Raw genomic sequence first — 13,922 nt, 5'->3', positions numbered from 1 at the left:
CATTCTGACATGTCTATCCACGGTCTCCTCTACTGTAAAGATGAAGCTACACTCAGGTTGGAGGAACAACACCTTATATTCCGTCTGGGTAGCCTCCAACCTGATGACATGAACATTGACTTCTATAAATTCTGCTAATGCCCCACATTCCCCTCGTTCCCCATCCGTTGTTCATTTATACACACGCATTCTTTCTCTCACTCTTCCTTTTCTCCTTCTATCCCTCTGACTACACCCCTTGCCCATCCCCTGGGTCCTCACCCCCCCACCTTTTCTTTCTCCCTGGGCCTCCTAAATCCCCTCATACCCCCTTTGCCAATCACCTGTCCATCCCTCCCCCTCCTGTCTTCTCCTATCATTTGGATCTCCCCCTCCCTCTCCAACTTTCAAATCTCTTACTAGCTTTTCCTTCAGTTAGTCCTGACGAAGGGTCTCGGCCTGAAACGTCGACCGAATCTCTTACTAGAGATGCTGCCTGGCCTGCTGCGTTCGCCAGCAACTTTGATTTACGATCTCCCCCATTTCTTTTGGTTCCGCACATAGCGACCACTCTGATTTTCAGGAGGACGGATTTTATCCCTTACAATCCTTCACTTTGACTGCCAAGGTAACCTCATGTCTCCCTGTTTCCTATACATGTAATACAACTCTCTCTTCTACGTGGATTACTGGACTCTCCTACAAGGAAGGTGCGACCTCCCCAGACGAGACGTTTTAATTTCAGTAATTTTAAATCAATTTAAGTTTAATTGTAATTACATCATACATGAATACCCGTGAATACAGCCTGCACAAAAACATAGAATATAGAATAGTACAGAACGGTACAGGCCCTTCAGCCCACAGTGTTGTGCCGACTCTCAAACACAGCCTCCCATATAAGCCCCACCTTAAATTCATCCATACACCTGTCTAGTAGTCTCTTAAATTTCACCAGTGTATCTGCCTCCACCACTACTCAGGCAGCGCATTCCACGCACCAACTACTCTCTGAGTAAAGAACCTTGCTCTAATATCCCCCTTGAACTTCCCACCCCTTACCTTAAAGCTATGTCCTCTTGTGTTGACCAGTGGTGCCCTGGGGAAGAAGCGCTGGCTATCCACTCTATCTATTCCTCTTATTATCTTGTACACATCTATCGTGTCTCCTCTCATCCTCCTTCTCCCCAAAGAGTAAAACCCTAGCTCCCATAAGCTCTGATCAATGCATACTCTCTAAACCAGGCAGCATCCGGGTAAATCTCCTCTCTACTCTTTCCAATGTTTCCACATCTTTCCTATAGTGAGGCGACCGGAACTGGACACATTACTCCAAGTGTGGTCTAACCAGAGTTTTATAAAACCACATCATTACATCGCGACTCTTAAACTCTATCCCTCGACTTATGAAAGCTAACACACCATAAGCTGTCTTAACGGCCCTATCCACCTGTGAGGCAACTTTCAGGGATCTGTGGACGTGTACCCCCAGATCCCTCTGCTCCTCCACACGTCCATGTATCCTGCCATTTACTTTGTACCCTGCCTTGGAGTTTGTCCTTCCAAAGTGCACCACCTCACACTTCTCCGCGTTGAACTCCATCTGCCACTTATCAGCCCAAATCTGCATCCTATCAATGTCTCTCTCTGCAATCTTTGACAATCCTCTACACTATCTACACCACCACTACTTCCGAATGAATTTCGTTAATAAGAATCACGAAAGGTAGAGGTCCCAGAACAGACCCTTGTGGGACACCGCTAGTCACAATCCTCCAATATGAATGTACTCCCTCCACCACGACCCTCTGTCTTCTGCAGGCAAGCAAATTCTGAATCCACCTGGCCAAACTTCCCTGGATCCCATGCCTTCTGACTTTCTGAATAAGCCTACCACTCTGCTTAAAGTCGGTGTTAAAGGGAACAGCCTACACTGTGAATTGTGGGAAGTATTGAAGGAGAGAGGGACTTTGGTCTACAAGGCTGGGATACACATACTGTGAATGGGACTGGGCGCCAGCGCCCTCAATGGGACACTGTAAAAACCCTTACGGTGACACTGCCCCACACACCTCACCGTGACACCGACACGTCCTTCATCGTGACATCGATATACCGTCACGACCTGTATCGTAACACTGACACACCCCTTCCCGACTCCATTACCCCTTCCCTTCATGAAGACCTCCCATCTCCAGGCGACACCCTCTCCCGTGCACAATTGCTCTTCTTCGGAATCCACTAACTCCGCTACGCTCCTCCCCGTCCCGGTGACCAACTCTATCCCCTAGAGATCTCCATATCTCAGAGTTTTCACTTTCCTCCTATGGTTACCCATAGCCGCCCATTTTTCTAAGCTCCATGTGCCTATCTAGGAGTCTCTAAAAAGACCATTTCAGATCCGCCTCCAGCACTGTCCCCTGCAGCCCATTCCACTGATTCACAACTCTCTACGTTGAAAACTTACCGCTGACATCTCCTGTGTACCTACTCACAGGAACCAGAAAAACCCTGGGAAAATGTCTCTGAACATTCACACGATCAGTGTCTCTCGTCATCTTATACTGTCCATCAGGTCACCTCTGTCCTCCGTCACTCCTTGGAGAAAAGACCGAGTTCACTCAACCAATTCTCATATGGCATTGCTCCCCAATCCAAGCAACATCCTTGTAAAAATCCTCTGCTGCCTTTCTATGATACCGACATCGTTCCTGTAAAGAGACGACCAGAATTGAGCACAGTACACCAAGTGGGGTCTGACCAGGGTCCTATATAATTGCAACATTACCTCTCAGCTCCTAAATTTATCCCACGATTGATGCCGTGACAGTGACGCTTTCTTCATCGTGACAATGATACACCGACACGTCCTGCATCGTAACTCTGACACACGCCTCCCCGTCTCCATTATCCCCTTCCCCTCAAAAACACCTCCGAACTCAGTGACACACGTCCTCCTCTGCACACCTCCATGTCTCTGTCACGCCCTGACTCCACTACGCTCCTCACCGTCTCCGTGACCAACTCCATCCCCGGGACACCTCCACATCTTAGAGCTCACAACTGGCCCCTTCCACAGGTTATTAATCTCTCGGCTCTGAGTGTCTCCACAGCTCTGAATGCACAGGCCGGTCGTTTGGACAGAAAAAAAAGAAACTTGCATCAAAGGTTGCAATCTTAACACCCTTTGTCTGGGCTCCTCCCTCCTCCGATTCTGTCGGGTTTCAACACATTCACAATCCCCGGGAGACACACATAATTCGGGATTACTGAAATCCGAAGTGCTGGTTATTAATGAGCGGTGAGAATCAGGGAAGATGGGAGCTTCGCCCTTTTTTTCACACCGGCAGAGTGTCAGGCGATAGTTTGGCGTTTAATCAGACTCCAGTCAGAGATAGGGAACGAGAAAGTTGGAACTTACCCTTTATGGGAGCGTGCATTAAAATCAGTACCTTACGGAACTTCCGGCGTTGAGCAGCAAACAATCATGGGACGGGATTCATTACAAGTGCAAACAAATTTAGGCAGCGGCAAGTGGAGCGGCGAAGCTCGGAGCGGACATAGGAAGACCATACAGTTTAGCAAGCGGGTCATGAGGCAGTATAGACCCAATCTGGAGGAGAGCTAATATCCGAGCGGGGTGGTTTGCCAGTACTGAGCAGGAGGGTTTTTGGACAGAGTTTGTTAAACTCGAGCTGCTGGGAGATAGGGCACAGAGTTGCAGAGCAGATAGTGGAGTCAATCTGGAGACGGATATTCCAGAGACGTCAGAAAATGGCAGGCATCACATGGTCGAGCAAGACGTGGAAAGTGTCCCGTAGTGCTTATCATTCAGTGTTGGGAGTTTTACATACAGGCAGGTGAGCTCAGGGCATGAATCAACACTTCGCCGTTTGATATTGTAGCCATTATTGAAACTCGCCTGCAGGAGTAGCAAGCAGGACAGCTCAATGTTTCGGGGTTCACTATTATCAGACGTCAAAAGTCGTAAGGAGTTAAGGGAGGAGGGGTGACTCTACGAGGCAGGAAAAATGTTACCGCAGTACACAGTGAAGACAGACAAAGAAAGTCTTCGAAGTGAGAATTTTTGGGTGGAAATAAGGAATAAGAAATGTATGACCACGTTCTTCGGGCTTCATTATAGACCAGCGAACTCTGACCTTAACCTGTGCCTCTGGTGGCGGTCCCACCTAATCTCCGTGTAAAAAAGCCTGCCTGTTGTGTTCTGTGATTTACGTTCACTGCTTTGCATCAGCGAAAGAGAGTGATTTGAACTCAGAAGGTGGGAAGAGCAGAGGTGGGGTAGGTCAGGGAATATGATGATGGACTGACAATGTCAAGGAACGATTTTGTCCTCAGGCAACATAGGCAGTGAACGACCCACAAGAAGAGACAGATCAGTCGCAAGCATATGGCTAATCTGCGTTTTAACAACGGCCCTCGTTATCACGGGTATCTGCTGGTGGATTCATGGTGAGTTGAACAACGGCCGAAACGAGTAAATCGTAGGGAATAAAAATGGCGACTGTAATAGCGACACGTTCTCAACATTTCCCAGAAACACCCTTTACGGTAATATCAACACATCCCTCACTGTGGTACTGACGGGTCTCTCAGCATGACAACGACTCACCCCTCACTGTGATACAGACACAACCCCCACCAACACATCCCTCAACATGGTACCGATATATCCCGCAACGTGATACCAACACACAACGTAATGGAATAAATATTCACTGTAACACTGTCACGCCCCTCGCCTTGGCACCGACACGTCACGCCCTGTGACGTGGACACATCCGTCACTGTGACACAGACACGACCATCACTTTGAATCCGACTCAGCTCTTATCATGGCGGCCGCTCCACCAAAACACCGACATAACAGTCACCGTCACAAAGACTCAACCCCCGCCATCACACCGAAAAGCCCCTCAGTGTGTCACCCACTCAGTCCTCACCGTGACAACAACATTAAACTTACTATGACACTGACCCATCCACTGTGACCACAACAGACCCTTCCCCGTTACACAGACACACCCCTCACCGTGACAACGACATTTTCCCGCTTAAACACCAATACACCGCACACTACGACACAGACGCTCGTGTCACTGCAACACCGACAAACTTGCCACTGTGACCTCGACATATCTCCCACCGTGACACCGAGATACACCGCGATGTGACCCGGTACACCTGTCATTCGGACCCAGAAACGCCTGTCACAGTGACAGTTACACATCCCTCACTGAAACATCGACTCGCTGTGACAGGGAATCAATTATCACCGCGATACTGACGCAGCCCCGATCGTGACACCAACAAAAAACACGCTGGTACCGTGATATACCCCTCAGCGTGTCCCAGCCACGTACCTCACGGTGGCTCCGACGCCCCTCACGGTGCCACCAACACACCCCTCGCTGTGACATCCTCACCGTGTCACTGACACAGCACTCTCCGTGACCCGAACAGTAGATTGACGCTGACACAGTGTCAACGCCAAACATAGCTCACCATCTCAGATCAGCTCCGACCGAAACTACAAACTCCTCAGGGAAGAATATCAAGAGATGAACAGGACCCAACGCCAATGTCGACTACCAGTCCATGAGTTAACCTCAACCTTTGAATCAAAGATATCTGCGATTTCCCAGCCGGATCTCTCCCAGAGAACCTGGCTAAGGCGACTCCCAAACACAGCTCACAGTGACACCGACATGCCCTTTACCGTGACACTAAGACACAAGCACTGTAACACCGAGAGGCTCCTCAAAGCGAACCGTCCAGCTCCGCGCCGTGACAAAGACTCACACGTCACTGTAACACCCCTTACCGAGACAGCATTGCCCCTCAACATAACACTGATACACCGCTCACTGAGGCAACTACCCACACTTAACCCTGACACAGGCAAACCCCTTACCGTGATACCGGCACCTAAATTCACAATGACACAGACATAGTACTCTCCACGACACGGACACACACACGCGTCAGCCTGAGACAGTCATACACAGCGTGGCCATGACATGCTTCTCACGATGACACAGACACGCACCGCTCAATGAGACCAACACCCACACAATATACAGATACTCCACTCACTGCGACATCGCCAGAACCGTCATTCTAAAATTTCCCGCACTCTGACATTTCCTTCGCCGTGACGTGGAGATACACTTCATTGTAACCCGGCACACTTCTCGCCAGGGCACAGAAACTCCTATCACAGTGACACCGACACGTCCTTCTCAGAATGTAGAACACGGCCCGCTATCAGACAGGGAACCAATCATCACCACGATGCTGACACAGACCCCATTGTATCAACAACAAAACCTTCACCAGGTCATTGATATATCCCTCAGCTTGAGACAGACACGCTCCTCATGTTTGCGCAGACGTCTCACACTGTGCCACCAGCACATCGTTCACTGTGACACCATTCACCGTGACAATCACACAACACTCTCTGTGACCCGTTCGGTAGCATGACGCTGACTCACGTGTCACTGTAAACGATACACATCCTTCACGATCTCTCCCAGTATCACAGATTCGTCAGTCTATGATCACCTCTGACCGAAACTGTACTGAGACGGGAAGGAAAGACAGATCTGTCAACGAAATCAAGGCTCAGATCTGTGATCTAATGAGCAGCAAAAGAGGTGAGGCATCATCCCCCTCTTTAACCCGCTCCTCATCACAGGGCAGGCATAGAGAGAGGAAGCTCACTCTGTGCTTGACATCGGGAGCGTGTGAAGAGGTGGGATGGAGGGAGATTCACTCTGTGTTTGACAGGCTGAGTGTGTGATGGTGAAGCCTGGTGGAAGTTTAACTCTATCACGAAACCCAGGAGAGTGTGATGCGGCGCTGTGGAGGTGGATTCATTGTGACAGATGACGGGAATTTGAGACGTAACATCACAGCTTCACTCTATGTCTGAATCAGGGAATCTCTGATGGGACTGGATGGATCCAGCTTCACTCTGTATCTGACAGTGGGACAGCACCCAGAGAGCTTCACCACATGCCTGATCCCTGAAGTCTGTTATGGTACCATGTAGAGTGATTTTCACTTTGTAGAATCTAGGAGGATGTGACGGAATTCTGCAGAGAAGGCTTCACTCTGTATCTGACCCCGGGAGTGTCTGATGGGACGGTGTGGCTTCAGTCTGTCTCTGACTTCCGGGAGTGAGTGAGGGGACGGTGCAGTGGGAGCTTCGTTCAGTGTCTGAATCAGTGAGTGTCTGATGGGATTGTGTGGATGGAGCCTCACTCTGTGTCTGAATCCGGGAATGTGTGATGGGACCGTGGAGAGGCAGTTAATCTCTGTGTCTGAATCCAGGAATGTGTGATGGGATAGCGCAGAGGGCCACTCACTCTTTCTGACACCGGATTGGGTGATTGGATGCTGTGGAGGGAGTCTGACCCCGTGAGTGTGCCCGGCATGGTATGGGCTGCTCAGAGAGAGCTTCAATCTGTGACTCACCAGGGGGTGTGTGACACTTTCCTTGGTGGTGTGATGAGAAGACGTAGAGGGAGGATTACTCTCCCTCTGACATTTGTCGTGTGTGCTGAGGGAGTTTCTTTCCGTGTCTGACCGCTGGGGTGTTTGATGGGGTCGCGGAGAGAGTGATTGACAGTGCGTCTGACCAAGGCTGTGTGTGATTGGACTTTGTGGAGGGATCTATATTCTGTTCTCTGACCCAGGGAGTATGTCAGGGGCGCTGTGGAGGGAGCTTCACGCGGTGTCTGACCCTGGGAGTGTGTGATGAGACAGTGTGGAAGGAAAAACACCCAGTATCTGACCCCGGAAAAGCGTGACGGTACGGTGTGCAGTGATCGTCACTCCAGGTCTGACCGCTGGAATGTGGGATGAGGCCATGGGGAGAAAGATTCACTCTGTGTCTCATCCAGGCAATGTGTGACGAGGCTTTGTAGGGGGAGCGAAACCGGGTTTCCATACCTCTATAACTCTAGGAATGAATGTCCACATTGCATTCCCGTTTTCAACATCAACTCAACCTGGATGTTCATCTGTTTGATATTTGCACAAGGACACCAAAGTCCCTTTGCATTTCTGCATTTTGAATTCCCTGCGAACCTAAATAATAGTCTGCCTGTTTATTTCTGCTACCAAAATACATGATCATACACTTTCTGTCATTGTATTTCATTAAACGTTTCTTTGCCCATTCCCCGAAACTATCTAAGTCTCTTTGCAAGCTCTCTGCCTCCTCAACACTACCCGCTCTTGTATCATCGGCAGGTTTAGGCACTAATCAATCAATATCGTTGTCCAAATCAATGAATCCGTCGTAAAAATCAGCGGTCCCAACACCGACGGGTGTAAACTCCACGGGTAACCGGGAGCCAGCCAGAAATTAATTCATTTATGCCCATTTTTTTTTTTTTTTTGCTAACCTGCCAATGCCCGAGCCATGCTAATAACCTCCCTGTAATTCCAGAGAACATAGAACATAGAATAGTACAGCACAGTGCAGGCCCTTCGGCCCACAATGTTGTGCCGACCCTCAAACCCTGCCTCCCATATAAGCCCCCACCTTAGGTTCCTCCATATACCTGTCTAGTAGTCTCTTAAACTTCACTAGTGTATCTGCCTCCACCACTGACTCAGGCAGTGCATTCCACCACCAACCGCTCTCTGAGTACAAAAAACTTCCTCTAATATCCCCCTTGAACTTCCCAGCCCTCACCTTAAAGCCATGTCCTCTTGTATTGAGCAGTGGTGCCCTGGGGAAGAGGCGCTGGCTATCCACTCTAACTATTCCTCTTATTATCTTGTACAGATCCATCATGTCTCCTCTCATCCTCCTTCTCTCCAACGAGTAAAGCCCTTGCTTCCTTAATCTCTGAGTCTCTTATTTTCATGGTCTCTTATTTTTTATAGGCAGCCTCATGAGCGGCATCTTGTCAAAGGCCTTCTGAAAATCCAAGTGCACTATGTGTACTGCATCTCCTTTATGTACCGTCCTTGTAATTTCCTCAAAGAATTGCACTAGGTTTGTTAGGCAGGATATTCCTTTGAGGAAAACACGCTGGCGTTGGCCTCTCTTCTCCTGTGCCTCCAGGTACTGTGCAGTCCTACTCCGATCAACCGATTCCACCAACTTCCAAATCAAAGTTGCCAGGCTCACAGATCTAAAGTTTCCTTTTTTTCTGCCTGCCACTCTTCTTAAAGAGCGGAATAACGTCTGCAATTTTCCAGTCAGCCGGTACAATGCCAGAATCTATCGATTCTTGAAAGATAATCGGCAATGCGTCCGCAACCTCTCCAGCTACTTCCATCACAACCCGAGGGTGCACTCCATCAGGTCCAGGAGATTTTTGCACCCTCAGACCATTAAGCTTCCTGAGCATTTTCTCTGCCGTAATTGTCACTGCACAAACTTCACTTCTCTTGACACTCTTGAATGTGCAGTATACTGCAGACCCATTGCACTGTGAAAACTGATGCAAAATACGCATTCAGTTCCAATGCTCCTTCTCATTAAAATATTTCCAGCATTATTCTCTATTGGGCCCATATCTACCCTCGGCTCCCTTTTACCGTTGATATACTCAAAAAAAAAAAAAACTGTTAGTATCTTCTTTGATATTGGTCACAAGCTGCTTTTCATAATTCATCTTTTCCTTCCTTATGACCTTCTTAGTTTCCTTCTGCAAGATTTTAAAAAACTCGGAAGTCTTCGATGTTCCCACTAGCTTTGGCGTCCTTCTGTGCCCTCTCTTTTGCTTTTACTTCGGCTCTGACTTCACTTGTCAGCCATGGTAGTGTCTTTCTTCTATACGATAATGTCTTCTTATTTGGAATATATCTGTCTTGCACTTCGCTCAGTTTTCGCAGAAATCCTAGCCACTGCTGCTCATCTGTCCTTGTTGCTTGTGCCCTCACCGCAACACCGACATGACCCTCACTGTGACACGGAAACAAGCATCACCGTGATACTGACACAAACTCACACCTCACGGTGTCAGCGCGCTCTGGACTGTGACACCGATAGGCCCCTCATTCCTGATACTAACAGGCCCCTTACCGTGGCACATACACGATCAGTACCGTGACATACAAACCCACCACTGGGACACGAAACCATCACATCCTCATTGTAACATAGCACTCGTCACCGTGACGCCTACACGCTCCTCAGTATGAACCCCACACCACCACACCATGACACTGACATACCTCTTTCCGCGACCCGCCCAGTAAAGTACTGCTGTCTTACACGTCACTGTAAATGCTGAAAATCCTTGGCCATCTCTCGCAGTATCACAGATTCTTCAGTCTCCTATCATCTCCGACATAAAATACCAGCTACTTTGGGAACAGTACAGGGAGATGAAGAGAACACAGTTGCAATATCAACAGCAGGACTATGAGTTGAACTCCAATTTCTGACGAGTAGCAGAGGTAAAACGACATCGCCCTTGCCCGCTCCTCATCACAGAGGGAGAGAGAGAGAGAGAGAGAGAGAGAGAGAGAGAGAGAGAGAGAGAGAGAGAGAGAGAGAGAGAGAGAGAGAGAGAGAGAAAGAGAGGGAGAGCGAGATAGAGATGTGATGGGTCGGTGTAGAATGAGCTACACCTTGCGTCTCAGCTGGGTGTGTGCGATGAAACGGTGTGGTGGGATTTTGACGATGTGTCTGGTCCATGGTGTATGCGAAGCGAGAGTGTGGAGGGAGCGTCATTGTGTGTGTCACCCCGGGCGTATGTCTGCCATGGGAAGGTGCGGAGGGAGATTCATTGTTCCGTATTCCTGATTTCCAGATCAACCGTGTTCCAAGCACTGGATCAGAAATAAAGACCGGTGTTATTATGTCTCCACGGTTGACACATCTTCCTTCAGAGCGATGCAAGAATGCTCAAACAGTGATTCAAGGCTTCTCGAAATCAATTCAAGGGATGAAGCGGTATGTGTCACGCCACGAGAAGATCCCGCAGTAACACAGGAATCAACACACACCACCGAGGTCAGATACAGAGTGTAAACTCACAATACACTCCCAGCACACATTCCTGGAGTCAGACCAGAGTGAATCTCCCTCCTCACTGTCCCTTCAAACATTCCCGGGATTAGACACAGAGTGAATCTCCCTGCACACCGTCCCATCACACACTCCCAGGCTTAGACACAGAGTGAATCTCCCTCCACACCGTCCCATCACACAATCCCGGGGTCAGACACAGAGTGAAGCTCCCTCCACACCGTCCCATCACAGACTCCCGGGGTCAGACACAGAGTGAAGATCCCTCCACACATACTCCCGCTACCAGACGCACTATTAAGTCCCCTTCACAGTATGCCATCACGCTCTGCCGGGATCAGACGCAGAGTGAAGCTCCCTCCACACCGTCCCATCACAGACTCCAGGGGCCATACACAGAGTGAAGCTCCCTCCACACCGGCCCATCACACACTCCCGGTATCAGGCACACTATTAAGTCCTTTCACAGTATGCCCTCACACACTCCAGGGGCCATACATAGATTGAAGCTCCCTCCTCACCACCCTATCACACACTCCTGGTATCAGACTCAGAGTAAAGCACTCTCGACTCCATCCCATCACACACTCCCGCGGTCAGAAACCGAATGAAGCTCTCTCCGCACCGTCCCATCACAATTCCGGTTGTAAATAAACTGAAAGAAGCTCCGTCAACAGTTTTCTATTTTTGGCGTAAATCAAATAATTTTAATTTCTCAGAACTTTGTCTCCCGCAAACTTGTGGACGGAGACCGTTCATATTGGATTGGAAAATGCGAGAACTGGTGAGATTTGGACTGATCTGTGGGGTGAGAGTTGGGCATCGACATAGCCCTGACGGGAGAAAATGGGATTAGTTTACGATTAGACTACACTAGGTTGTCGGAGAGTGTGGTACAAAGGGAACTTTTTCGGGCCTGCGTGTTTGTCGGGGAAAGACAGGGCAGTGGAATTATTTCCGATACTGTCAGGAGGCCGTGGGGAGAGATCAGTACACGGAGATTATGTTGTTTCTGACGCATGTCGGGATGGAGAGCGCGGTGAAGTGGGATTATTTTGGAGATAGTCGCTGGGTTGTGAGGAGAGGAAGCAACAGCGGGAATAGTTTGGTGAATGATATAGATCTGAGGGGCAAGAGTAGGACAACTGGATTAGTTTGGAGACCGATACAGAGCGGTGGGCACAGAGTGTGTTGATGGGATTAGCTTGTGAACGGACGCACGGATGCGGAGAGAGGGTGCCAGCGGTATAAGTCTGGAGATGGACCAGAGGCGATGGTGAGAGCGCGGTGCAGTGAGATATGTTCGCAGACAGACACAAATCTCTGAGTCGAGGGAGGGGCAACGGGATTAATCTGGGACGACATAGGGTTGAGGGAAGAGTGTTGACCAGTGGTATTCATTTCGGGACAGCCAAAAGTCTGTGGTGAAACGGTGGGACAGTGGTGTTTGTTCCAGGACTGAAACAGATCTGAGGGGAGAGGGTGGCCCTGTTCGATTTGTAGGGGACTGACAGAGGACTGTGGTTTGGAGGCAGTTCTGTCAGTTCCTTTGCGAATACATGGGGCTGTGGGGTGATATTGGGTCAGTACGATTATTGGGGGGATGACACAGGATTGTCGGGAGACATTGGGATCGTGGTATCTGTCTGGGTACTGTCACGGGGCTGTGGAGAGAGAGTGGGTGAGTGGGATGAGTTTGCGGACTGACACACACTGTTAAGAGAGAGCGATGTTATGGGATTAGCTTGTGGACGGTCTCGGCTCGGGTTCTCTGCTGGAGCTGTTTTGTCTCTGTTTAAATTGTTTAATCCTCTTGGACAGGAATGTGGCCTTGGCTATCTTGTACAAGGTGTCTTCTGTAACATCGGACTGCAAAGACTGCTATTCGTACCCAGGGAGTTACCCTTGCAATCGTGATCGGCGTTTCATCTGCGAGAAGTCAGCACCTTTGCTCCCGGAGATTCCTGAAAGGATCCACAATCTCTGTCAACAGCCAATGGAGACGACATGAATCAAATGACTAACCCCAGTTTTTCCTCCTTCTCTCTCCTTCTCTCTCACTCCTGGATCCTTTCAATTTTCCTCCCAACGCTCTCTGCCCCTCCTTCCTACTCCATCTCCTCCCCTTGTCGCAACCATATTCTCCCCACCACACACCGACAAACCTCTCTCTCTATGTATCACCTTCTTTCTCGCCATTTCCTCCTTCCCGCTTTTTTCCGCTCCATCTAACTTTCTCTCTACCCCTTCACCTCCTCTTATTTCTTCGCCCTTTCTCCGCTCGCTCTTCCTCTGTTCGCTCTGTCCACAACTTTCAAGTCTATGCCCAGTTCTGACGCCTCTCTACCCCTCTCTCTCACTTCCCTCCCCGTTCTCTCTGAACCATCCGTCTCCCTTATCTCTCTCTCTCTCGTTCTCCTTTCCACCCACTCTCAGCTCAATCCTGTGCTGTCCGGTTCTCGATAACCCAACCCTGGGTAAAAGTCTATGCCTATTCCCTCTGTCTGTGGCCGTCTTGTGTTTATGGAACTCTGTAAATTTACAAATACGCTCCAGGGATTAAAGTTCCAACCTTCCCTCACTCTCTCCATAACTCAGTCCCTCCAGTTCTGGCAATATCCCCGCAGAACTTCCTGTACACGCTATCCAGTTCAATGGCATTTCCCATAAAGCACAGCGGCCTTGCAGACCTGTTGTCGCACTGCAACGTCATCTCCCGACTCCTGTAGTCAGTGCCCTGACTGGTGAAGACCAGCCTGCCGGGTGTCCTCTCCACACGTATCAGATATTTTCCACCCGAATCGCTATTTGTTTTATTATCTGATACTTATGCAGCCTGGAATGTGTTCTTTAGCAACATCGGTACAGCGCAAAGATGTAAAATTACTGTGAATTACAAAAAAAAGACAATAAAAACATT

The 13,922-nt window shown here is 49.3% G+C and overlaps 1 protein-coding gene across 9 annotated transcripts in view; it reads left to right on the top strand.

The window, feature by feature from the left end:
- The window catches only part of LOC140207325 (C-type lectin domain family 7 member A-like), a 47,531-nt gene extending 33,609 nt beyond the window's left edge, over positions 1-13,922 (top strand). For 8 of the 9 annotated variants that reach the window (XM_072275834.1, XM_072275835.1, XM_072275833.1 and 5 more), the window contains 5 exons: positions 4,339-4,452; positions 6,540-6,659; positions 10,785-10,927; positions 11,722-11,786; positions 12,824-13,922. In XM_072275834.1, coding sequence (XP_072131935.1) covers positions 4,339-4,452; positions 6,540-6,659; positions 10,785-10,927; positions 11,722-11,786; positions 12,824-13,013 — 632 coding nt within the window. In that variant the 3' untranslated portion in view covers positions 13,014-13,922. The remainder of the gene's footprint in view (positions 1-4,338; positions 4,453-6,539; positions 6,660-10,784; positions 10,928-11,721; positions 11,787-12,823) is intronic. The other variant, XM_072275841.1, reaches the window with a different exon arrangement.

This window comes from Mobula birostris, chromosome 13 (genome assembly GCF_030028105.1).
Source record: "Mobula birostris isolate sMobBir1 chromosome 13, sMobBir1.hap1, whole genome shotgun sequence".
NCBI lineage: Eukaryota > Metazoa > Chordata > Chondrichthyes > Myliobatiformes > Myliobatidae > Mobula > Mobula birostris.
Note: the sequence above shows the minus strand (reverse complement) of the source record. Positions and strands in the feature narration are given on the sequence as shown.